Source organism: Rhinatrema bivittatum, chromosome 2 (assembly GCF_901001135.1).
Source record: "Rhinatrema bivittatum chromosome 2, aRhiBiv1.1, whole genome shotgun sequence".
NCBI classification, from domain to species: domain Eukaryota; kingdom Metazoa; phylum Chordata; class Amphibia; order Gymnophiona; family Rhinatrematidae; genus Rhinatrema; species Rhinatrema bivittatum.
Genome location: NC_042616.1, coordinates 500,949,208 through 500,975,580, shown reverse-complemented (window position 1 = coordinate 500,975,580; position 26,373 = coordinate 500,949,208). Strand labels below are relative to the sequence as shown.

Genomic DNA, 26,373 nt, shown 5'->3' with positions numbered 1-26,373 from the left:
ACTCTCACAGGTTTCTTGCTTTGGATATATTTTTTAAAGTTTTTGCCTCTATTGTCAACTTCATTTCAAATTCTCTCTTCGCCTGTCTTATCAATGTTATACACCTAACTTGACAATGCTTATGCTTTTTCCTATTTTCTTCAGATGGATCCTTCTTCCAGTTTTTGAAGGATGGTTTTTTTTTTGGCTAAAATAATCTCTTTCACCTCTCCTTTTAACCATGCCTGTAATTGTTTTGCCTTCCTTAATGCATAAAATACATCTGAACTGCGCATCTAGGATTGTATTTTTAAACAATGTCCATGCCTGTTGAATACTTAACCTTTGCAGCTGCACCTTTCAGTTTTTTTTCTAACTATATTCCTCATTTTATCAAAGTTTCCCTTTTGAACTTAGTGGCTAACTCTGGTCATACCACAGGGCTGTTCTAAAGTTGGCCAGATATACTTATCGGCTAACTTTAAGATATCCTTGTTAAGTTGGCCAGATAGCTATATCTGGCTAACAACTAACCACTCTGCGGCTGATCATCATCCCCAATAAAAATAGATATAAAACCCCTACTGATGAGATTGCTAATAAGTAGATCTGATTCTTGGAGACTGACATGAGCATTCTAATCATAATGTTAACATTAAGGAACTGCATTGAAAATTAGAAAAAAGTTTTGTAGAGAAAATCAGAAACAGTAGCTTCAGTATATGACCCATTTTATGGATATTCACAGCCTGTGAGCTGAGTTACTGGAAAACAATATTGCTTAAAAGTATCATGATAATCCAACTGGGAGACTTGCTTGCCTTGTACAAACAGATGGTGTTTATGTTAAAATGAAGACAGAGGTAGCCTCCCAGCAACAGGGCATGTGATCTTTATCACATGATAAAAGGAGGGATTTCAAAATGGGAGAAACAAAAGGAATTAAATTCAATTGAGGACAAAGGATAGAAGAGATTAGAATCTCATTCCAATTAATGAACAACCCACTGTAGCTTAGTTTGCATGTAACGAGCAATATATACAAACTGTACAAAGGGAAAGTAAAAAACATTGGGGAGGTCAATATTCAAAGCTTTTTTAGCGCTATTTAGTAAGATAAGCAGGACATAAGGCTAAATAAATCAAAATGATTTATTAATAGAAGACAAATATACACAAAAAGGAAGGAGGGTATTACCCAGTGTGGTACCACATAGTGAACTAGAAGGAAAGAGGACAGTCAATAGCAGGAAGCTGCAAGAATCTCTATTCTGAGCTCACTATAATCCCCTTACCTCAACCCTGGACTGTGGTTTGTGTCTTCATGGAAACCAAGTGGCAGATAATTAGGAATATATCCTATTTAAGAAAGATCGTAGTGGAGACAAATTTCTGGTATTTTTTTTTTGGGGGGGGGGGGGGGGGGTGCGCAGAGTGTTTGAAGCAGGAGAGGCAGCAGAAGAGAGAAAAAAATCAACAATAGTTACTTGAATAGGAACCAATGGACACCAAAGCTCCATCATGCTAGGCCTAGTACAACCTAGAGGGCATTTTTAAATTTTTTAAAGTTTTATTTACTTTGATTTTATTACTTTTTATTGTATTCCATTGTCTTTTACTCTTTCTTATATTGTTTGTCACTTCAAAAGTTTGTAAACCGTTGTGATGGTCCTCGAATGACGGTATATAAAAGTTATTAGATAAATAAAATAAGGGAAATAAAATAAATACTAACACCTCTTCTGTACACATTCAAAGAGCTGCACCATTTATAAACTGCCTATGACATGAAAGATGTCCCCACCCCTGCAGCACTGTACAATATTTAATGCATACACTTACGCAAGAACACAGAGTTCTTCAGACAAGTGGAATCGTTTTCTATCTTCCCGTGGTACACCGTCCAAGATGGAGTTTATTGTCCTCAAGGCCTTTTTTCATCCCGGAGAAAAGGGAAAAAAAAAAAAAAGTTATGAGAATTTTCAATATATAACTGACAAATCATAAATTTCAAACTCAGACTCACCTCTAATCGAAGAATAAATGCAGCATTTTTCTGCATCACAAGCAGTCCCAACCTTAATAAAAACATATCCAGCAACTGCTGCTTCCCTATAGGTAGGGAAAAAGAGAGTTATAAAAGAAAGCATTTGGGTCAAGAACTGCCCAAGCATGTTAAGAGCAGGGCTTCCACACCCTTTCGGGTTTTCAGGATATCCACAATGAATATGCATGAGATAAATATTCATACAATGGAGTGAACGCATTTTATTGTGGATATCCTGAAAACCCGACTGGCTGTGGGGTCCCCAGGAGAGGTTTGAGGAGTCCTGCATTAGACCAGGTAACCCCCCTTAATTGCATGCAGAAGAGAGAAAAAAAATGTTTTAAAAAAACACAGATCATTTCTGTATTCATCTTCAGAAAGTGACTATCCTAGGAGAGGTAACTTCAAAAAGAAAATGGGAAATGTCAGAGATAGGTTGAAAAAACAAAAATAAAAAAAAAACAAAAACAAAAAAACCCACTAATATTCTAGAACTATCTGAAGAGGAAAAAAAAGTTCCCAGATACTTTAAACCAGATTCATGTTCTATTTCTGCAAAAAACACAAAGGTCCACATTTTAAAAGGTCCGCGTGCATAAAAACAAATCGGGGGTTACACGCACATTTTTAGAACAGGCCGGGCCTCGCGCATAACCCCCGATACACGATCAAGTGCCGGGCCTGCTGAAAGAGGTGGGCGGGGGGGGGGGGGGGGGGGGGGGGAAGGGACAGCGCCATTAGACGCTGTCCCAGGGAAGCGCACAGCGGTAGCTGGCTAGGGCACAGATTACTTCTGCTCCAGAGGAGCAGCAAGTACAAAAATAAAAATAAATAAAAAATAAAAATGGGGATAGCTAGGTTTAGTTTAGGGATCAGGGAGGAAGGATAGGGTTAGGGGTAAGAAAGTTCCCTCCCAGTCCACTCTTTTTGGAGCAGACTGGGAGGGAACTGGGGAAACCCTACTTGCATCGCCATACATTATTCTAAAATCCCCCCCCCCACGCGCAGAGCAGGCCACCCGCCTGCACGTGCAGACATGAAATTCCAGCACGCATGTACGTGCGGGAAACATTTTATAACATGCGCGCGCCTTTAAAAATCAACCCCTTAGGATTTATTACCCTTTTTTTTCAAATAGGTGAATTGCTTAAGGCAGAGAAATACTTTTCACTTTCTAGAAGAAACTGCCCTTTCCTTTTAAAACACTTAAGAGATTCAACCTTCACTGTGTGTAATTTATATATAATATACATATATATACACACACACACACATACAGAGATCGTGTTGTGCCCTCATTTGTCACTGCTCACTGTTTTGACAAAAGAATGCTAGCTGACTGTCAGAGTCACTGATTTGTAATTATAGACAGCAAAAGTAGGTTGGATAGGTAACCATACTTTCATTCCAAGTTACCATCAATTCTCTCCAAAAACCTGCTAGGCATGTGCATTCATTAGAAATGGAAATGGGCTCATTTTCTCATGTTTCATTTCAAAGAAACCAAAATTATATTCCCCCATAAATTAAAAAAAATTTGTGCCTCTTTTTTTTTTTTTTTTTGGGGGGGGGGGGAAATAGCGTATCCTATTATCAAAACGGGCTTCTGGTGGAGCCAGGCTGTCCCCTGGTCAAGGCCTGGAGCTGTCTCAGAGGCCCAGGACAGGGCTGTGTCTTCATCCAATGAATGAAAATGTCCATCCAAGGGATGTGACAGCGATGCTACTGCAGTACCTTCCTTCCAAGCCGATAACATCAAAATGGCGCCATTGGCTTGGGAAGAAGGTGCTACGGTAGTGTCACTGTGGCGCCTCAGCATCATTTTCATTTGGACGATATAAAATCCTGGAAAGCCTGGTTCTGGGCCATGGCAACAGTTTCAGGCCTCAAACAGGACACAGCCTGGTCCTGCCAGAAGCCTGTTTTGATAATAGGGTGCACATTTCCCAAGAAAAAAATAAATAAATAACAATGACCAGATGATGGGACCCAGGCCCTTTTACTTTCTTTCACATTGAAGTCAATGGGGCTTAAGAACTCCTTCTACCATGGACTTTAAAATAAAATGAACAAAAACACTTTCATGTCAGATGAACCTGAAAAATGGTTGTAACACATGAAACAATGAGCCAAATTTTTTTTTTATTTTTTAATTCTGCACATTCCAAATACCTACTGCACACTAGCATTTACCATCCTCTATCATCTTAACATTTTGTTCTTCTAAATAATCCTAAACAAATGCAACATAACCAGTTTTCCCTAAATCACATGAGTCAACTAACTCACCCCTAGATTCCTCAAAAATGCTGTAATACAGAGAGACTCATGAGGAGAGAGAGAGAGAAAACAAATCTATAAAAGCCCTCATAGTAGTCAAGTATTTATCTCTATATAGGAGGGGCAGCTAATAGCTCGAGGTGAGGTGTTGTGGGGGTTTAGGGACCAGTTTTTCATGCATAGTGAGATGTATGAACAACACAGTACAGTTTGGTGAAGATCTGATGTCATTTGGAGTGAGGAAAGTCTCACAAAGATAAGATTTCTACTATGTTCTCTCGCCCTAGCTTTATGGACTCTATAACAGGGTACCATCAAGCTAGGGCGAGAAAGCATAGAGCAAAATTTCATCTTTGTGAGACTTTCCTCACTCGAAATGACGTCAAATCTTCACAGAAGTGTATTGTGCTGTTCATACATCTCACTATGCATGAAAAACTGGCCCCTAAACCCCCAAAACACCTCACATCAAGCTGTTAGGTGCCCTTCCTATAAGTATATAAATAGTTGCATTCTTTGAAGGCCTCCCCAGAGGCACGCTCTCTCTCTACTCCACACCCTCTCCCAAGCCCAGAAATGGCTGAAATGCAATTCAAAAAAATTTATTACGAATTGCGTGATAGCCGTTTTGGGCATATCGCACAGCTTAACACCAGGAAAAAAGATGTAGTTCTTTCCGGCATTAAAACCATGCGATAATCAAGTGTTATGCTATCGCACAGTGCGATATTGCCATTCATTTTCATAAACCCCAACCAAATTCCTCCCTAATGCTGCCCCTTCCCAAAATTTGCATTCACGCCATGCGCTACTGCTATTATCACATGCGTTAACACCATAACATTTTGATGAATGACCCTGTCAGTTCTGGTTATTACTATTCTACCTTTTAGAGGTTACCCACACAAGACAACACAGACCTCAAAAGCAAGGCAGGATACTAAGAATCCTGTGTATACTGACCTTCACTAGTACTGCACTTGCAAATGACCTGAACAGGCAGAAAAACAAAATCCATTAATACAGCCCAGAAAGAATATACCTTCATGCATTTTTATGCACAACCGCCATCTATCAGTTATACTATATAGAAATCTTGTCAAAGTTGATTTATAAAAAAAAGGCTTCTAAACCAGGGCTCCCCAAACCCATTCAGTAAGTCCCATAAACTTTTCAGGATATCTGCAATGAATGTGTAGGAGATAAAGTTTGCATGTGCTGGTGACTCAGTATATGTTAATTCATCTCACACATTAGGCATCTCTTGAAAGCGCAACTAGCTGTGGCTTCCCCAGAAAAGGTGTGGGAAGTCCTATCACAAAAGATGGGCAAGTAGACCGATCTTAATTTACAAACAGGGGCATGTTAAAACAATTGAGCTAAGTAATTTTGGAACAAACAACAGTCTCATTATGGTTCAAAACAAGAATGGTCAGAGTGAAGTGAAACTCTGGTTTTGAGCACCAAATTTTGCTAGCGCATTTTTGAGAATCCTTCCCACTACAGCGCACTGATGCGCACATTCAGCATCCCTACTGGAACACACTGACATTTACCACGTCTTAAATGGTTAGCTCATACAGCGAGATGTTCACTACATGATAAGTGTCTTCCCGCATTTTAGCTATTATATCAGCAACTGTGCTTGCATGGTCCTTGGATTTTTCCCAAATATCCAGTGGTTTCTGAAGTGGAATTCTGCCCCTAGAGACACAACCTACTGAATGAGCATTGCACTTTATTTCAGTGTCTCAGGCTGGACGAAGAAGATGTGAAAGAAAAAACATTTTTACCAATAAATTATTCTACTCTCTAGAGAGACCCCATTTTTAAATATCCATTTTCTGAGGACGTAGGTTTCATCTGTAAAATTCCTGTTGCTCTTCTTCACTGTGCAATACACGAAGTGACTGTTGAAGGGTAACTTTAGAAAAAGTAACGTGTCTGCTTGTGCAAGTAGGTTAATGAAGAAAAATGGATGTTGCTATTTCTCATATCCCAATGAACTAAAAGGTGCAATAAGTGATGCAGTACTTAACATGGGAAATTTACCACCCTGGAAGGTGGTAAGTGCAAATTGCTGCACATATAAAAATGGGCAACCTTTCAGGATGACTTGTCACAAATATGCAGCTGCTGTTGGTTCTCTAATGCAGCAGCAGATGTAGAAAGAAATGAAGATAAGAATCCAGAAATAGCAAAGGACGCAGCGGAAAAGCCCTCAAGAAGCATTTCTGCAGAAGCAGCCATGCAGGCCGTACATAATCAGGTATGGGCTGTTAACCAGGGCAACCAACATTCATATGGACAGTAGTAAAAAAAAAAAAAAAAGATACAGAACACTATTAGAGAGAGGCTGGGGGGGAAAGCAGTGAAGAACACGGCTTTCAGAAATCTTTATCCCCGAATACTCAAAAAAGGGGAGGGGGGAGATCCACCCAATGTCAGTTTGTAAAGGGTGCATCCTGCCCCAAACACAAACTTATGTGGAAAAAACAACCAAAAAAATGAAGTCCCTCTTGATGGTGGAGCTGGCTAGATTACAAACCAAATAGATGAGCACTGCAGTGTGTGAATGGTTTCTATCTCTGGGGTACTTCCTCCAAGAGGTTTAATTGGTACTAAACAGAAAGCTGGTTTGGCTTCAATCTCTTCTTACAAAAAGACCACAGTCCACCAGTTTTGCTTTCATAGAAATGGTTTATGGCTGAAGCATTTAAGATGAGATACTTAATTTGGGGATAAAAAAATAAACCTCTTCTCTCCTCTACTAAAATACTCTGTGCAAAGTTTATATTACTTAATTCAGTCTCTTAGGTGGGTGATCCAGCCATTTGCTCCTTGACATCTGTGGAAAGGAAGTCTCTCAGTGCTTTGCTCCTCTGCTACTGTTTAGCCTGCCCAGTAGATCCCATAGAAAAAATCCCATAGAAACAAAATCATATAAACATAAAACAACCAAAACAAACACAATTACTCAGTTGAACAAGAAATTTAAAACCAGAAAGCCATTTTTAACTTTTATCCCTCAGTATTGGGCAAAGAGACAGACCAAACAATTAAACCAAGCAATTAAACTCTAACCTGACTTCAGAAGGCAGTTTATTCCAGAGGTTAGGAGCCATAAACATAAAAGTGCTCATTCTCAACCTAGCTTTTCCAACACTTAAATAGTAGTGACAACCTGCAGAGATTCCTGACTGCAATGCAATTCAATCCTTTAATCCATGTTATATACCAAATAAGCTTATCTTTAAAATAAGCTGGCCATTTCCTCACCTCATGACAAATTCACCGAGTGGGGGTTGAAGAGTGGATTTTGACTGTGTATATGACTTGACCCCAATATATAAAGTATTTTGTGAATATAAAAAATATCAAAAACACCTGTGTGCTCTCCTGTGAATGACACGTTCTGCAAGAACCAGCATTCAGCACTGTTAAATTGGGAAAAGAGTGGTACTGTTTAGCCTGCCCAGAGATCACAGCTATATAGCCAGCAGACTAGGAAGCCAAAGAAACACTGGTAGAAAAGGTACAATTTGGCTGACTGTGTGTGTAAGGGGTGGGGATGACCAGGAGTTGGGGCCAGGAAGAGGAGTGTATCTGGCAGCCCTGCAATTGATTCTTTTCCTGAAAATCTAATTATTGAGAGGTAGAAACCGAAGTCTGCACTCTTAGGCAATAGTGACAGACAGCTGTTCTTTATAACTCAGCTTCCATGTTTATCCACGCGCCTAACACATTTTGTTCTTAATAGCTTTTATCATTTTACCTGGCACTGATGTCAGACTCACTGGTCTATAGTTATTTGGGTTACCCCTGGAGAACATTTTGAAAATTAACTTTATATATCTGCTATCCTCTAGTCCCTCAGGTATAGAGGAAGATTAGAAATATGGGCTACAGGTTACCAAATTCAGGTCTGAAATTTCATATTTGAATTCCTTGAGAATACTTGGGGTAAATACCATCAAGTCCCAGTGATTTTCTACTATTTAGTCAATTTGTTCTAGTGCTTGCTCCAGATTAACACCTATTTGATTCAGTTCAGATCACCTACAAAGAATACTACACAGCACAATGCTACACAGAAAAAACAATTCCCCTTAAACTAAAAACTGCAAGCCTTATTTATGTACTTAAGAGTTTATATATCACCTTTACAACAATCAATCAAAACAGTTTATAAAATTAGAAAACACATAAAACAAATTGACATACCATAGAATGGTAAAAACAAATAAAACACATCAGTGGTCTGGTGCCTTAAAAGCCAGGAAAGAAATGACTATAAATAGAGGAAACTGTCAGGCCGATACAGTACAGTGCGCTCCGATGGAGCGCACTGTTAGCCTGCTATTAGACGCGCGTTTTCCCTTACCCCTTATTCAGTAAGGGGAGGAAAATGCGCGTCCAACCCACGGCACCTAATAGCGCCCTCAACATGCAAATGCATGTTGAGGGCCCTATTAGGTATGCGCGCGGGATACAGAAAGTAAAATGTGCAGTAAATGTGCAGTAAAATGTGCAGCCAAGCCGCACATTTTACTTTCAGAAATTTGCGCAACCCAAAGGTTGGCGCTAATTTCTTCCAGTACCGGGAAAGTGCACAGAAAAGCAGTAAATATCATAGCGATATTAAGTCGGAGGTCCCGAAGAGTAAAACAAGTAAAAAAAAAAAAAAAATTTGAATTCAGCCCGCGGCTGTCGGGCCGAAAACCGGCCACTCAATTTTGCCAGCGTCCGGTTTCCGAGCCCGTGGCTGTCAGCGGGCTCGAGAACCGATGCCGGCAAAATTGAGCTTCGGCTGTCAAACCCGCTGACAGCCGCCGCTCCTGTCAAAAAGGAGGCGCTAGGGACGCGCTAATGTCCCTAGCGCCTCCTTTTGCCCGGATCTACCGCCGGGCCTAATTTAAATACTGAATCGTGCGCACCGGCGAGTGGCCGGTGCGCGTGCCGGGAGAGCGGGCATTCGCCCGCTCTCCCGCAGACTTTACTGTATTGGCCCGTGAGTTAGTAAGCAGATTTTTTTTAGGAGATAGAAACTGATCCAAAAGCTAAAGAAAATAGATATGTCTTTAGGTGTTTCTTGAATTCTTTGTGGGGTGTTGTCTGTCTTAGGTAGTCTGACATGGAATTCCAGTGTAAGGGGCTGGCGACTGAGAAAGCATGTCTCCTAGTGATGTCAAGCCTGGCAAGGCAAATGGTAGGGACTTCCAGGAGATTTTTATGTAGGGAGCATAATTGCCTGTTAGGTTGGTAAATATGAAGAGATGACCAACGCTAGGTGGAAGAATCATTATGTATTAAATTGTGTATAATGGAAAGAGTTTTGTATTGTGTTGTGTTCTATGGCATACAGGGAGCCAGTGTAAAGAGCGTAAAACTGAAGTGATGTGGTCTTTCCGGGAGGCCAGTTAACATACATGCTGCAGTGTTCTGAATTAGCTGTAGAGGACGAAGAACATTATCGTGAAGACCAAGGTAGAGGGCGTTACAGCAGTCTAGGCTGGTACAAATAAGAGACAGTAACACAGTAAAGGAGATTACATCTGTAAGACTACATCTATTGTCAAAGTAGTAACTAGCATCAACTACAGTAATTATTACAACTCCAGCCATACTTTCTTACATAAAACCTAAATGGAAAGTCCCTATGTACAGTGTTTAAGCACACAATTAACCCAAACACTTACCAATGCAGTATCATAAAAATCTTCAATAAGAGACATGAGGGTGGTGTCCAGTTGCAACCCTTTCACACTCAGAAATTCTGTTGCTCTTTCAAACCACAAAACCATGTAAAGGAGAAAATGTTTACATAAGGATGGGGTTACAAATTCTTCCAGCATTTTATTTCTAAGAAAAAAATTACAGAATTTATAACAGATTCCAATTTTGCTAACTTTTCTATGAAAAAGAAGAAAATTATAGTTTTGCTATGCATTTCACATCACATTTTGCATGTCTTAGCTACTGAGGACAATCTTCATGGGGGAAACTAAGCATTTTCCTCTTTGGATATCATCTCTAGCCATATAAAGTATGCCACATCAAAATAATGTTTGATTATATCTGTTATATGCTTGAAAAATATACAGCTTGAGTTTCAGCAGATGGGTTAGACCTAGAATTCCATGTGCACAGAGGTGGTGGACGTTTCCCTTGCCTATATGAAGATGTGGGCATAATAGGCATCTGAGAAAACTTGTGGGAAGAGGATAACCAATGGAACAGTGATACTATTAAATATATCAAAGTGACAGGACAAATTGAATTGGGGGTGGGGAGGCAGCATATATGTTAAAAGACAGCATACAGTACCTGCCACTTGCTAACTGTCATTATTAACAGTTAACCTTTTTAATTTTTAAATTCTAAATTTCCTTGTTATTCCTCAATCCAGTGTTAAATTTTTTTGATTGTATTGTAATCTTATTTTTAGTTTAATGTAATTGCAAATTAATGTTTGTTGTGACTCTGGATTGTTAATGTTTCAGACTGTATGTACCCAGTTATTCCCTGGCTCCCAGTTGCAAAACCCTGTTCCATGTAATGCTATTATTCAACAACTGTTTCAATGTAAACTGACGTGATATGTCTTTGCCACATGAACGCCGGTATAGAAAAATTCAAAATAAATAAATACAGTAAACTGGGATAAAAGTGAAACAGGAAAACAAGCGTGCTGTGGAATCTCTATGGATAGAAATTCCCTGGGAGAGGAGAAAAAGCATAATAGGAGTATAATCATCCACCTGACCAGGATGAAGACACAATACTGTGAAATGCTATCAACGCTCTTTGGAGGAGCTTCACTGGTTACCTTCAAAATACAGGATTACATTTAATATCTTTTTGCCAGGTATTTTGGCCACTCCATCAGGCAGGCCCAAAATACTTAATGGACCATTCAATGTATTACAATCCGTCTAGGGCTCTTCAATCATCACAGCAATTGCTTTTAAATGTTCCTGGGTCAGCTGATACCAAATCGGTATCTACCAGGCATAGGGCATGTGCTCATTATGTGAAGGAATACCATTAAACTGTATCGGGAAGTAAACTCTTTTCCTTAGTTTTTGAAAGGCTAAGTAGTTATATGTGGTCCAGACTATGAATGACCCCTATGCCTAAGGTGGGGAGTACCACATGAGAAACATTTACTAATATGATTTATCTTCAGGTTCATAGTCTGAGTGGGGGGATGAGACAGGGTTCTGGTTACACCAATACCACAATTATGTGTCCTTCCCACACAACCTCTCACTTGTGGCACCACAGACCAGATAAAAATCACCACACCAGAATGAAACAGTAATTAGCCCTTTAATTAATATTGTAAGTAGATGCAAATCCAACCAGAATATTAAATGGGAAAGAGTACATAGTGAAGAATAATATAAATGTGCAGTTTTCTTATTTTGTATCAAGCAATGCAGAAACAGTGGGTATGGCCTGTTATTCAGGGCAACCTACATACTCATATGGATAGTTAAAAAAACTAAACAAAACAGGAACATGGTCCCTCTTGATGGTAGAGCTGGTTAGATGACAAACCAAATAGACAAGCACTGCAGTGTATAAAAGGTCTCTCTCTCTTCCCCAAATGGTTTATTTGGTACTAAACAAAAAGCTGGCCTGGTTTCAGTCTCTTACTGAAAGACCAAGGTCCATCAGCTTCTCTTTCCCAGTGCTATCTCATGTGGCTGTACCCACCAGCTAGGGTTTATGCTAGACTTCAGCTGAAAGACTGAAGCAATTAAGATGAAATACTGAATTTATGACAAGAGACAAAGAAATGAACCTTCTCCCTCCTCTGCCAAGACATTCTTCATGCAAAGTTTAGATTACTTAACTCATTCTCTTTGGAGGGTGATCCAACCATGTGCTCCTGGGCCTGGATATCTCTGAAAAGAAATTCTGTGCGTCTCAGTTCTTCACTCCTCTGTCTCTTCTTGGGATTTTACACGTTGCTCATGTATGCAACAAGAACTGCTGTCTCTGTTCCCTCAGAGCACAAATGTCTGTCTCTCCCTCTCGATAATTAGCTCTTCAGGAGAACTGAGTGCAGAGCTGCCCCATGCACGCCTCTTCCAGGCTCCTGGCTCAAACTCCTGGCCATCTCTACCCTGCACACACAGAGTCAGCCAAATTGCATCTTTTCTATTTTAAATAGTCTCCCAGCATTCCTTTGGCTTCCTCCTCTACTGGCTATGTAGTACTATTCTCTGAGCAGGCTAAACAGTACAGCCCTTTTCCAATCTTTTTAACACTGAATACTGGATGCTTGTTCTTGCATAATATTCATCATTCACAGCAGAGCACACTGGGGTTTTTGATGTATTTTTTATATTCCTTAGTCTTGGCTGTTGTGGCTTGCAGTCTCTGCAAGGTTGAAAACCCAGTTTTGACAGGTCCAAAACTCATCACTCAGATCCAGACATAGCTTAGTCAACACTAAGGCACACAAACTCGTGGGAGAAGAAACCTGGTTTAGAGTAGCTTACTACACTCCCCTCCCACTTAAATGGGGAACATGTCCTCAACATCTCTAAAAAGGAAACTGGTTAAAACCACCTCTTTCTAATGCACTCAATTACTAACGAACCAGCAATATTAACTTTCACTTTATCAAGTCAATTCAAATCTAGGGTTCTTTTTCTAGTAGCCACTACCCCCCAGAAGGCTGTTGGCTGAGGAATTATTGTACATTTTAAGTGAACTCTGTACAGTCGTAATCACCCTTTTTCCTAATGGTTCTTCTCCTCCCCCACTCTTTTCCAACTAGGGATCATCTTCTGTATCTTTGCTATAGCAAGAGGCACCAAGTGCTTTCTGGGGTGCCCCAACAGGTTCTACACTGCCCAAAGCCTCATCATCCCCATTCATTAGCTCAGGCAGGAGTTTGGGGCTCCTTGAAGCAGGAGATTCACCCAGCTCATCAGTGGTGGCCCTAACAGATCCAGGCACAAGCAGCAATGAGGTTATAGAAAGTGTTTGAATTGGTGCAAGAAGGGGATAAGTGGGACCCCTCACCTGTCTGAGGGCATTGTGCCCCCAGTGGTTTAACTGATGGTATTTGGGTGAAAAGCCTCACCAACTTGATGGGATCAGAACTCTTCCTTTGTGTGAATGCAGAAGAATATCCCATCTCTGACAAGAGTCCTCACTGTGCGATGGTTCTACTAATTGGTCTGGGGAAACCTTTGTGGTCACAGGTGCACTACACTGTCAACCCCTCCGTTACCAGAATCTCTGTGGCTGGCATGCAGATGAGGGAGCAGTGTTAAGTGAGGGCAATCGCACCATCTGCTCTAGGGGGAAGCAGGAGATTCCAGTGTAATGTTCTTTCAGGGCCTTGACCTTTCTGGCCATTCTCGGTAGACAGGTGGGGTTTGGTAACTTGGAGAAAATGAGATATGGTTCTTTGTGCCACAAATTGGCCAGCTTATGTTTTCCCCATCACTCTATTCATGATTCTTAACATTGGCATATCTGACTGTTACTGGCATTTCATCTTCCTGCTGCTTTAGAGGCTGCCTGGTAAGGCCAGGTTCAATTGCTCCTTCAAGTCCTCAATGTACTTGAGATGGCTTTTTGTGGAGTTTGGTAGAGAGGCCCAGTTGCCGGTGGATGTATGGATTTGGAGTGTACCCCAAACATGAGGTAGTAAGGAAAATATCCAGTGGCATCATTCGTTGTACAATTATAGGTATGAACCAAGCTACTCACATGCTGGCTCCATTTATGTTTTTACTGGAGATCTAGAGGACTCAGCATGTTTAACAGGGTTTGATTAAATTGCTCGGGTTGGGGGGGTGGAAATCACAACCCCCCCCCAAAAAAAAAACACCCCACACACCACTCTGACATTTCTTTAATCAGGCAGCTTTCAAAAGTCTCGACCTTTATTATTATTAGTGGATATGATTAGGAAATCCACAATGGACAAAATAATTCTCCTATAGTACCTTCGCCACAGTAGTTACATGCTGATCTTTGGTGGGGGAACACCTGGGAGTACCTAGTGATCAGTAACTACTAGGATGTTACCAATATTGCAGCTGTCATTTTCTAAGCACAGGAAAATTGATGCAAATCAGATCGAGGGGGCCCTTGCTGGTGATTTTAGTCAAGAGGGCAGCTCTAGTAAGCAGGATCTTCCACATAATGCACCTCCCACAGGTCTATCCACATGCTTCCACATTTGCTGACTGCCGGGGTCAATAGAATCTGACCCTAACTCAGTAGTGTGATCTATCCCATGTACCCAGTAGCATCAGCATTCAAGCTCCTCAGTACACACCACCTGAACTTCTGGAGGCAATATTAGTTTCTTTACTATAGATGCAGTGTCTTGAGTGATCTGGTACAGTAAGACATCAGTCAACACTATGCAATCCCACTCTCTCAGCAACAGAGGAACATTTGGGTGCTATAAAAACACAGACATAGCTGGCCTGTGGTACTTCTTAGCTCAGAGTCACATTTCTGAGCCTTTTGAAGATCAGTTTTCCATAATGAGGGTAGCCCTTACCCCTTTAGACTGGCAACTCTGGTGTAGGCAACTGGCAAGGCAGTGGAGACGGTACCAGCAAAGCTATTGCTTTTACCTCATCTGGAAGTTTACACAATCCTCCTGCACCTGTACCTATTTGTCTGAGCCTTTACTGCTGGCCCTTCATAACAGAGCATAAACATTTGACTTAAAATATTGTCCCCATAAGGCTAAGTCATATGGCTAAAGCAGCCAGCCATTGGTGCCCTGTTGCATTGAGCTTAGCAGTGGTGAGTATCTATGTCACATTTGTCTGTGCACACAGTGAAATTAGCACCATACAGGTGATCATGGAATTTGTCCATTATATCCCATTTTAATGCTAAGAATTCAAACTAAAGCACAGCATACTTAACTTCCTACTAGCAAAAGCAACAGGCCACATGCAATTGTAGTCCTCTTGTTATAGTACAGTGCCCCATCCTCCTCCAGGTAAACATCAGTATGCAGGATATATGGCAGACGGCTGTAAGCAAAACCAACACAGGGTGTGCGACAGTCGATAAATGATTTCTCTAAAAGCCTCTTCAAAGTCTGTGGGCCACCTGGCACCAAACGGGTCAGAGGGCTTGAAATATTAATTCCTGAGTCAGGGGCCTTGGCCTTTTCTCTTCTCAGGGATAACCTGTTGTGAGATCTGTCAAGGGTCGTATTATCAAGGAATAGTTCTGAATGAATCTCCTGTAATAGCCACAAAATCCTAAAAAGGATCTCAGGGGCTTCAAATTGGTAGGCCTCAACCATGTAGTCACTGCTGCAATTTTGTCAGGGGCTGTAATGATGCCCTTCTCTGACAATATGCCCCACATTTCACTTGAAGCAGGCAGGACACTTGTCCAGAGACAGTTTGAGCCCCTGAGCTTCCAACAGATCCAGGGCCTTCATCACCTTGGCCTCATGCTCTTTTAATGTCTTTCCAAAAAGCAATGAGGTCATCTAGGTACCCCAGCACTTCCAGGAGATTCATGTCTTCCATAGGTTTTTTTTTCCCCCAATAGTTGTTGGAACGAATTCCGATCTCCTGTAAATCCTTGGGGCATATCCTCAAACTGATAGAAACCCAGGGGATAGAGAACAATGTTTTCATATTTTCTTTCATGGGTGACCTGGTAATATTCACTTAGATCTAACAAAGTACCACTTGCTTCCAGTCAGATAAAATACATCTATCCTCAGCAGGGTGTACTGGTCTGAAATAGTTCTTTTGTTCAATGTTCAGTAGTCTCTGCTCGTCCAGAACTGCCTCATTCTTCTTCCTAGCCACCACTATGGGGAGTCATAAGGGTATTTTGTTTCCTGTATTATTCCAACAGCTCCTGTAGATGTTTTCAGACATCCTCAGTGTTACCTGGGGCTAGTCACCATGACTTTTCATGGAAGTGACAGGTGTCATGCAGGAGTATAGGGTGTTCTATTCCTTTGGCCAACCCCACAACCCACTCATGGGTGGAAAACATTGCCATGCTTGGACAGTTGCTGAAATAATCACTCTTTCCACTCGGGGGAAGCACAGGGAGTCCTGAAAGTTAAATGAGGAGTAGATTAGTGTGGCTTCTGTAGGGAACCTACCACCACAAAGTCCACAATGTAAGCTCAGGCTATCTGAGCCTTTGTCCAAGATGATCTCTTTTTTTGATTCATTTTGCACCCAGACCTGCAGCTAGTCATCCTTCAAGCTTTGGGTGTGTGCATAACCCCTTGTTGAAGTAACAGTCCTCCGGGCAGCAGAGTATTTGGGAAGGCTTCTACCATTACAATTTGTGTCCATCTCTAGTGGACACTCCAGGTGGCAGGTTACAGATGAGGTAGCCCCAGGAGGTAACAAGTAGCTGGGGGGGGGGGGGGGGGGAAGCACCCCAAACTGGATCCAAATCCTCTTCAATCATTAGGGGGTTTGACAGTGTTCCCTGGTGGTAGGCTGCTAGGGACAACAGATGGATGATTAACACATTGGTATAGTTGGGTCCTGCCAACATCTTAGGCAGCCACTGAAACAAACTGGCATTGGTTCCAATGATGAAAGAAGTATTATCTTGACCTTTAGCCTTGGGACACACCAGTGCTAACACGGTTAGGGTTTCCTAGATCCTCATCACATTTTCTAGGATTTCTACATCCACTACTGCATACCATCGATAGGGGTAGCTTGACTCAGTCCCCAGATGGTCAACCAGTCTATAGGATGTATAGGTAAGTGTCTCTGATGAGCTTCATATCAGTAGTCAAAAATGATGGTAATTTATGACCCACTATTTAAAGGTGCTTTTACAGGGTGACCCTCTACTTTCACAGCAACAATAGGCTTGGGCCCAACCAGCCCTACTGGTAGGTGGGAATGAATGAGGGTCTATAGCAGGGATGGTGAACTCCAGTCCTTGAGGGCTGCAAACAGGCCAGGTTTTCAGGATATCCACAATGAATATGCATGAGAAAGATTTGCATGCACTGCCTCCACTGGATGCAAATCTTTCTCATGTGTGCTCATTGTGGATATCCTGAAAGTCGGGCCTGTTTGTGGCCCTCGAGGACTGGAGTTCGCCATCCCTGGTCTATAGGATGTATGCTGGAGCTGACAGCAATGCAGGGTCTCAGTTGTTCCATTACAGGCCCCTCTGAAGTTTTCCTGGAGGAGACAAGGAAGAAGTTAATCTCTGTACCACCAAATATAAATCTTCTGGGTTTCTGAAGACTTTAACCCTGTAGCCATCTTAGCCACCCCAATAACAGAACAGTTTCCTCAGTGGCTCTGACTCATGAGATCGACTAACTGTAGGATTCTAGAAAGTTCTCCCATGGCCTCTTCAGGGATAGGTTGGCTACAGTATTTGTAGGTCCCAAAGCAGGCCCCAAGACTGCATTCAAAGCCTCTATCTCCTGCTGCAAGTCAGCAAGTAATCAGGACCATTCTTCACCCCAGTCAGCACTGGTCATAGGGGCAACCAGGTAAAGCATTTGTGGTTGAGAAGGGACAGAGACATAATGGGCTTTCAATGAGGCGACCTCCTCTTGTAGTTTGTGAGCAGATTCTGTCAAGTAGGATACCTCAGCAAGTTTAACATAGATCTTGGCCAGCTGCTCCCTGGCTAGTTTGACCTCCAACAATGCTTGGCTGGCTGCCTCTTGTTCCACTTCAACTCTAATGTCTTAGCAACTGCAGGAAGCCTGGGGGCTTTCCCTTCCTTTCCCATAGCCAGAAATGTATCAATAACCAGTCATACTGTGGCGCACCCTGCAATTACTGCTCCAATAAGGCCATATCTTTGTCAGCAGGTGCTAGTCCCCTTTTCTAACCATTCTCTGCAATACAGCCTCCAGACATCTCACCTAGTTAGACAGCTTTTACCCATCTCTTTGACCGGACTGTCTGAACCGGAAACCCGGGTCTGATCCACTTTCAGTAGTGCCAAATGTGCTATCCAGGGCTTCCATGCACTCTTCGGCTGTGGCCACTGGATTCTCAGTTCACACTGCTCCGTAAGTTTCCAGAACAGAGCCACGGAGACTCTCTCCTAGTCTCCATCTTCTCCAAAGCAGAGCATTCCCACTCAGGGACCATCTGGGTGGCTTGCTCAATTCAAGCTTCTTAATAGTCTTCCCCTGCAAGGACAAGTATCTTCGCAAAAAAAGTTCTCATTTGTTTGTAGAATCTGTTGTTATTCTGGGGCTTCCTGGCTGCCTCTTACTTTTCCTGCAGCCATTATAAGAGATGCAGGGTCAAGTGGAGCAGTCTCTGCTGGAGCAAACATTTCCTTCCGCTCTGTAATTGTGTCCCCTTTTGAGCAAAATGTTGGTGGCTCCTCTGAAAAAGTACTTTCACATGGTGTTGAATCACTTTCTCTACTAGGGGCCCCTCGCACAGTAATTTCCTGAAGAGTGTCCCCCCCCCCCCCCTTCTATGGGCGTTATCACATGGGGAAAGCTCTGGACTGAGTTAGTGTGACGGCACACACAAAAGGCTATTAATGTCTCCTGTGCAGAGTCGCAGGTACAGCTCATCACTTTTATACTGTGTCAACCTGCTCTGTTTCTATAATGCTGTCTATCTCCTGCAATGCTGTGCCCAAAAGAATATTCAGCACAAAAAAAAAAAAAATCCCTATTTATAATCAACCTGCTCCCCCTTGCACCAATTTTCTAGAATTCACAAGGCCAAGGTTACGGTACATCACTAAGAGTGGCTGGGTATTACTTAGATGTGATACAGGCAAAGAAAAAAACAAAAACCAAACACACAACAACAACTTTTCCCCATTCTAGCAGCGCCGCCACGCTGTAGCTCCCCTTGGTCTGGTACTCCCCACCCCGATCCATGGTACGCCAGAATAAGACAGCAATTAACCCATTTACTAGTATTGTGTAAGTAGGCAGTAAATCCAACCAAGACATTAAATGGGAAAAAGTATAGTAGTAAAATAAAACTGCAAGTTTATATTTTACATCAAGCGATACAAAAAACACTGGGTATGGCCTGTTAAATAGGGTTACCAACATACTCGTATGGATAGCAAAAAATCAAAACAAAAAAAAAGTTGTGCTAAGAGAGAAAGGTGTGACTGTGTGGGAAGCAGTGAAGAAAACAGCTTTCAAAAATGGTCTTTACTCCCCCCCGCCCCCCAAGTATTCAAAAAAGGGTGGGGGGGGATCATCCCCCCCCCCCCCCCAATGCCAGTTAGTGAAGGGTGCACCTATTCCAAACACAAAATTGTGTGGGGGAAAAAGTCAGGAAAATGGTTTTAAATTGTTAATTTAATGTTTTGGGGCTGCTACATGGGAAGGCCTATGAGCAAGGCGGGGGGGGGGGGGGGGGCGATGCTCAGGCCGCACGCTTACCCTCACTAGAGCCATGGCGGGGTAAGAGATGGGGGAGCGTCAACGTAGTCTTGTCACTGGAACGCGGTGGTAAGTGAAGAGGGGCAGGATGGAGGAGGGGGAGGGGGAATACGCATTTGGTGTCTATGTATAATAAGTTGTGGGGGCTCGGGTTATGTTTTTTGTAATAAACTGCGGCCTTGTTTTAACGCCATAACGATGTTGCTGTTTTTTTTGTACAGGGAGGGGGGTAATTGGAGAGCGAGCTGCTGGTCTTGCTTCCTCATGTTAAAAATGCATATAATCTGGTGGTTTTCTTCTACTTGTTTGAGTTTCCACCATGATCACAATCTGCTTCCACTGATCCTCAATCACATCTGGAAGAGGAGACTTTTGTAACAATCAAAGTGACCTTTTCTCTACAGTAAGTGTCTCTAAAAAAAAAAAAAAAAAAAAAAAAAAAAAACATTAAACTTCACAGGTAACCCATAACAAAAGGAGCACTAAATTTCTGAGACTGAAAGAAGGCTTTCACTGAAGGTCACAGCCAGCAATGGATCTCAGTTCATCTCTCTCAAGAAGGTTACTTTTTTTTATTTTATTATATTTGTTTCATGTTAAAATTGTTTTTATAACTTTTTGGTTTGTTCATATCATTTGTACAATTATGTATGTCTGAAAATTGTAAATCACTAGGAGCTTAGGCAGTAAGCGATTAAATACAAATAAGAAAACAGCTAAGAGTACTTCTTGTGGGACAAGTGATCCAATGGTTTGGTTCATCCATAATCTGATAGCTGCAAAGGATTATTATTAACATCAGCAATTTCGGTCCAAACCTTGACCAATTTTGCATTAACTCCAAGGGTGTTTGGTTAGAAGCTATACAAAGAGCTCTGAGGCGGGTAACATTTGGATTTCACCTTGTGCTCGCCACCAGAAGCATCCCTATGTATCATGAAATCACACACGAAAAGGCTTTATTGCCTTTACATGAACAAAGTGAGGTGGGATAGATGAAAACTAGATCAGAGAAAATATTTCTAGATGACTTGACAAATTTTAGATTACAATTCAATGAAATACAATTCATTTAGGTGAATACCTAAATGAAATGCAGCCCAATCTGCATTTCATTTAGGTATTCACCCATTGGCAAAGTCTTCCCAATACAGGTATTGCTATACTTATCTTTGGAACCAGACCCTGCTGAATCAAAGCAGCCTCTTCATCCAAATGACTTGCACAGAATTGCTGGATGCATTTCATCAACAATGAAACATTTCCAAATTCATTCTTGTCCAACTCCTTAAAAAAAAAAAAAAAAAAAGCAAGCCATATGATCACAAAATGTTAAGAGCACAACTACATAAGCCAACATTGTATGCCTGTTTCCCAAGCAAAGCTGCAATACTTGCCTTGTTGACCAGTCTGTCCAACTGATTCAGCTGTAGTTTACTGTATTTTTGAGAAGTCCATACACCTTTTTCTTGAAGCAGTTCATTTATTTTCTGAAATCCCTTACCCTTGAAAGCATCAATTAAGAGGGATTCCAGCTAGAAGTTGAAAGAAAGAGAACAAAAACATTCACAAGCAGGACACACATTTTAAAAAAATGTTTATGATGTAAAGGAGGAGAAATAAAGTATTCCTTCACAGATAGATAGTGACACATTTAAGGAAAAGGAGGAAAAGAAAATAATAGAACTCAGAAAAGCATGGGAAAAGCATAGAGAATCCCTAGTGGTAGGGGAAATTCAAGGGCAAGGGCAAAGTCAGAGATCAAATAGGTAAGTATTGAAAATGGGAAGGCAATATTGATTTGGCAGGTTTTTTGGTTTTTTTTTAACTGCTGCCAATTTCAATGACTGGACATTTAAAATTGAAAAAAAAAAAAAAAAGTCAAGGCTTTACACTAGATGGAATTCTATATTAGATTTGGCATTAAGCAGTGATAAAAAAAAAAAAATCACACTAAAATAAAATACAACCTTAGTATGGTCATATTTGAAAATAAAAAGGGATAAGTAAAAGGGAATGATTTCAGAAAGATTCACTCCAAAAGATATGGCACAGGAACTATAAAGATCAGATAGATACAGCCCCTATTATACTTTCCTATTTAATCAGCAACACTTTTAATATTTATCGGTATTGTAGATTACAAAATAGCTATAAACCATGAAATGACAAAGCAAGTTGTCCCTAAAGATCTGAAACAAGGGATCTGAACATCAAAGAATTGTAACAAAAATACCCAAATTACTAAAGGCAAAAACTTGGAAAGATTTAAGGATGCCAATAGCACCCAAAAGAAAGCAAAGATGTAACATAGGGTGTATTAGCAATAACCTAAACCATAAAATGATCTAGACGAGGTTACATTAGTAATTACTCAGTCTATTTGCCTAAAATGACTGAAAACTGTGCTTTTGTCAATTATGTAAAATGTTAACTCAAAGAAAATTAACCATTGCAATTGGATTTCTACATGAGGTCAAGACAGTATTGACAAAGGTTAACAAAAACCTTGTAAGAAAACTGCTTCCATCCAAGTGATAGGTGTCAAAAGGTGTAGCAGAGCTAAAAGGATGTGTACAAATGAACCAGAGCTTGCACTCTTGCTGCACACAGACTGGACCAAAGTGCAGTCCTGAAGCAACACAAAGATGGTATCTTCAACTATATGATGGCCTCTACAGTTTCACTTTTAAAAATTGTGTGAAACTACTCAGAAAAAGAAACTGCAATTGTTCTATCAGATGTCTGACTAGTAGTCTACACCTTACAATAAGCTAGTACACACCAGACACATGAACTGCTAAGTATGTCCTTGACAGAACCATATCGAGCCATGAAGCCAACTATAACATGGCCATTGGTCACTGAACTTCCATGTGAAAATGCGAGACCCACAGGAACTGGTTTACATGTTTCAAATCCAGCATCGGTGAGAAGGAACCAGTCATCTTTTGCACCATGAAGTAGATTGAGTAACACCCCTTTTTCCACTTCTGAGAAGGCATTGGTTACTACAAGCCAGAAGCTTGGGTTCCAATCTAAATGTTAACTGAACAACAAACTCTTCGTGGCCAACCTGCAGGGGGACAAGATTGTCTAAAATTATGGAGGTCATTCACTTAAGAGGGTGTTACCCTGCTGAATGATCTCCAGCCCCTACCAGTCCTCTAATGCGGGTGCATGCTTCATATACTGTAAACTACCACCCACAAGAGATAGCCAGATGGTTCACCCTCTGCTATCATTGGACAAATTTGGAACACATAGGTCCCTGCATACCCCCATTTCAACTGGCCCTTCTGCTATTACAAAAGGGCTGAGTCTTAAAAAGTGTCCTAAACTTTTGAGACTCATAAGACCTTCCCTGATTACATTGGTTGGCATCTCTGAGCTTATCACGTGCCAAAATTGCATGGAACCTAAAGCTACTCTCAGAGAACCTTTGGGACGTGGACTCTCCCAATTATCTATTTCCTCCTCACACCAGGGGCATCCCTTAAATACAAAATTTACTAAAGAAAGCCTTGGATACAGAATCCACTGGCCCCATTTTTCAGCCACATAACCTCCTGGCTGTAAATGATGCTGTTGCCACATGTTTAGCAGACACCCTTATAAGATCATATGTGGAGCTTGCTAGGAAAGCTGATCCAGACTTCAACTTGGCAATCTTTTGTGAGGGGAGCAGAGTCTCCACAGATTCCACAACCGGCGGCCATAACAGTGTAACTGTATTTAGAAAATTATCCAAACTTTTTTTTTTTTTTAGAGTAAAAAAATGCATAAATTGCTATTAAATAATAAGCAATAGTAGCTTGAGATTTATTTGGTGTTTGGGTACTTGCCAGGAGCTTGTGGCTTGGATTGGCCACTGTTGGAGTCAGGATGCTGGGTTTGATGGACCCTTGGTCTGATCCAGTATGGCATATCTTATGTTCTTATCTTATGATAACTCCTAGCAATGATAAATCCACCCAATTAGTGTCCTGACCAGGTATGCAGCACCACATACTACTTGCAGAGAGAGACTGGCAATTTTGAAAGACTGCTTCAACAAATCCAGAGTCCCTTAGTGCCAACCCTCCTTCCAATGGGTAGCTGCTGCAACTACAGTATCCATTTTAGGCTAGGGATGTGAATCGTTTTTCAACGATTAAAATTATCGTCCGATAATTTTAATATCGTCTTAAATCATTATAGAACACAATACAATAGAAATTCTAACGATTTATCGTTAACAATCATTAAATCGTGTTAGTGCGCACTAACGGGAGTTAGTGCGCACTAACCTAGCTTGATGGACTCTCTACCTGGGTAACATCAAGCTAGGTTGAGAGACCCTTGCCCAAATCTCATCTTTGAGTGAGTTTCCTCACTCCAAAGGCCAGCAAATCTTCACAAGAGACCACTGTTCTGTTCGTATGTCTCATGTTGAATGTGAAAGTGGCCCCCAACCCCCTACGCTCATACCTAATCCCCACCTCGAGTTACTAGGTGGGCCTATCCTAGGGATACAAATACCTATGTATGGGACATGCTATTATGGCCAGTCTCTCAGTCTCAGTCTCTCTCTCTCTCTCTCTCAACCTCTCTCTCTACTGAGGTGTGTGACAATTGCTGAGTTTCATACAATATGTTGCTTGCAGCACCTAAGAGCGGAACTAGGCTGTCCGGACACTTTCGTGCAGTGTGATGATTCTTTGTTGGTTTTATCGCGCACTGCGAAGTTATTTCGTGATTTACGAACACATTTGCGCAAATCGCGAAAACATCGCCGCACGCGATGTTTCCCCACTGCACGAAAAAAACATCATTTGCATGGGACACGCCCCTTAATGCGTTACCAATGCGATATTGGTAAATGAGGCCCTATGTTCTAAAACATAGGATCAGATTGCTCTTCCTCATCTGAAGCCACCTTGACTGCATGCTTAATTTCTTTTCCTAGGGCAAGCTTTTTGCTGCTTTTAAGATTCTCTCTACTCCACTACATCAATAGGTAACTGACAAGTCACAGTTTACTGTAACTGATGTTTATTTTAAAAAGGACTCTAGTTTATTAAGTTTAATTTGCTCTTGAGTTTTAGACCTACATCTCCACATATTTTTCATACATGCAGTCATAAGTTGGAGACTACACATGCTACATGCAAGTCTTACATTTGCAGCATTTTGCCTTTACTACATTTCTCTTTCTGGTTTCCTTCTTAGCTGCCTTCTCTATCATAACAATCACTTCCAGTTAGACACTGATGCAGATTTATGCCTCCCTCCACAACACTGCTACATATATAGAATACATGAAATGGCGTGAGGTGTATTAAATTTTAAGTTGCAGCTCATCTATCACCTGCCACGGCACCAGGAAGTGGCACACAATGCCCACACACTTTGGGGATGAAGTCATTGGCAGGTTCAGCACACCAATTTATGCAGAGTAGTTGTCCGCTATATCCAGTGTTATAATTCTCTGTGATGCCATTCTGTACTCATCTGACCTGTCTTGCAAAGCCTTCAACATCAGCACATTTAGCTAAAGTTTAAGAGCATGAAATGTAGCGCATCCTTTTCCCCAATATATAAACTATTTTCTTTTCTCTCATGGATGTCCTAAATGCTACACTTCTTACCCACAAAGATATCTACTAAAATTATTCTCTCAGCATCCTAGGTGGAGATAGATTATCAAGAGTCCTACACATTTTCTCTTCTATGCTCTTCTCCCCCATGTGTTTCAGCTTGCATAGATCCCTTTCCTTTTGCTAGGAGAGTAAAACTGGAGCAGACCAACAGGCAGAAAGGAGCTCTCCAGTTACAAAAATCCACTGTCTTTCAGGCCAGCAGAAGAGGACAATCTCCAGGTCTGGTCTGCTCTAGTTAGAATATTTGTGTTTATCTCATTTCAAGAAATTTGGGCCAAGAGGCTGTATTGGTCAAACGTTTTTTTTCCTGGGCAAAGACAATAGTTGAGTGATCCTGCCACAAGTCCTATTTTCTAAAACTAGATTGACATATCGATGACAACCTGAATAGTTTTCTTGTAAAAGCTGACACCTGAAGTAAAATCAGTAGCCATCACCCTCAAAGAAAACAAAAATCAGCTCAAAGAAGCCATAAACATAAAAATGAAGCACCTAAGAAAAACAAGGCCAACAAATCTTTGTTGATTATATAAATAAGAAAATTCAAAACAAGGTATCACAACACGAGTGGCACTTTGGCATTGAATGGGCCTAAAGAAAGGAATAAACTCCTCTACCCCCACTCGGCCATCCTGTGTTACATCACCACCTCAGATAGATTCATTCATTTGCACATGTTCTGAAATACTGTAAACACAAGAGCTCTGATCTTAAAAGAAACATTTTATAATTAGAAAAGCTTAACAAAACAAAATTTCTCCACTACCAGCTCATTTTGGATCCCTCCAGCCAGCCACTCACATGGCCAGTCAGAGAGCAGCATGCAAAGTGCAGGCTCAACTGACTAGCCCTGACAAAGAGGAGAGGAACCAGAAGTAAGTTTTGTTTTAAAAAGTAGTACTATGCTCTTACATTGATTTTAGCACTAAATATATATATATATATAATTTAGTGCTAAAATCAATCTCATTACATCTCATCTACCTCCCAACTGTCCATAATACAGTTATTTAGGTTAAATGGAGCCATGT

At 41.2% G+C, this 26,373-nt stretch overlaps 1 protein-coding gene across 7 annotated transcripts in view; it reads right to left on the bottom strand.

Annotated features, from left to right (window-relative positions):
• SYCP2L (synaptonemal complex protein 2 like) overlaps nucleotides 1–26,373 on the bottom strand; it is a 240,762-nt gene that overhangs the window by 189,155 nt on the left and 25,234 nt on the right. For all 7 annotated transcript variants that reach the window (XM_029590656.1, XM_029590652.1, XM_029590654.1 and 4 more), the window contains exons 3-8: nucleotides 21,098–21,235; nucleotides 20,871–20,987; nucleotides 10,006–10,110; nucleotides 5,270–5,297; nucleotides 2,006–2,091; nucleotides 1,822–1,910 (exon numbers count right to left, since the gene is read on the bottom strand). In XM_029590656.1, coding sequence (XP_029446516.1) covers nucleotides 1,822–1,910; nucleotides 2,006–2,091; nucleotides 5,270–5,297; nucleotides 10,006–10,110; nucleotides 20,871–20,987; nucleotides 21,098–21,235 — 563 coding nt within the window. The remainder of the gene's footprint in view (nucleotides 1–1,821; nucleotides 1,911–2,005; nucleotides 2,092–5,269; nucleotides 5,298–10,005; nucleotides 10,111–20,870; nucleotides 20,988–21,097; nucleotides 21,236–26,373) is intronic.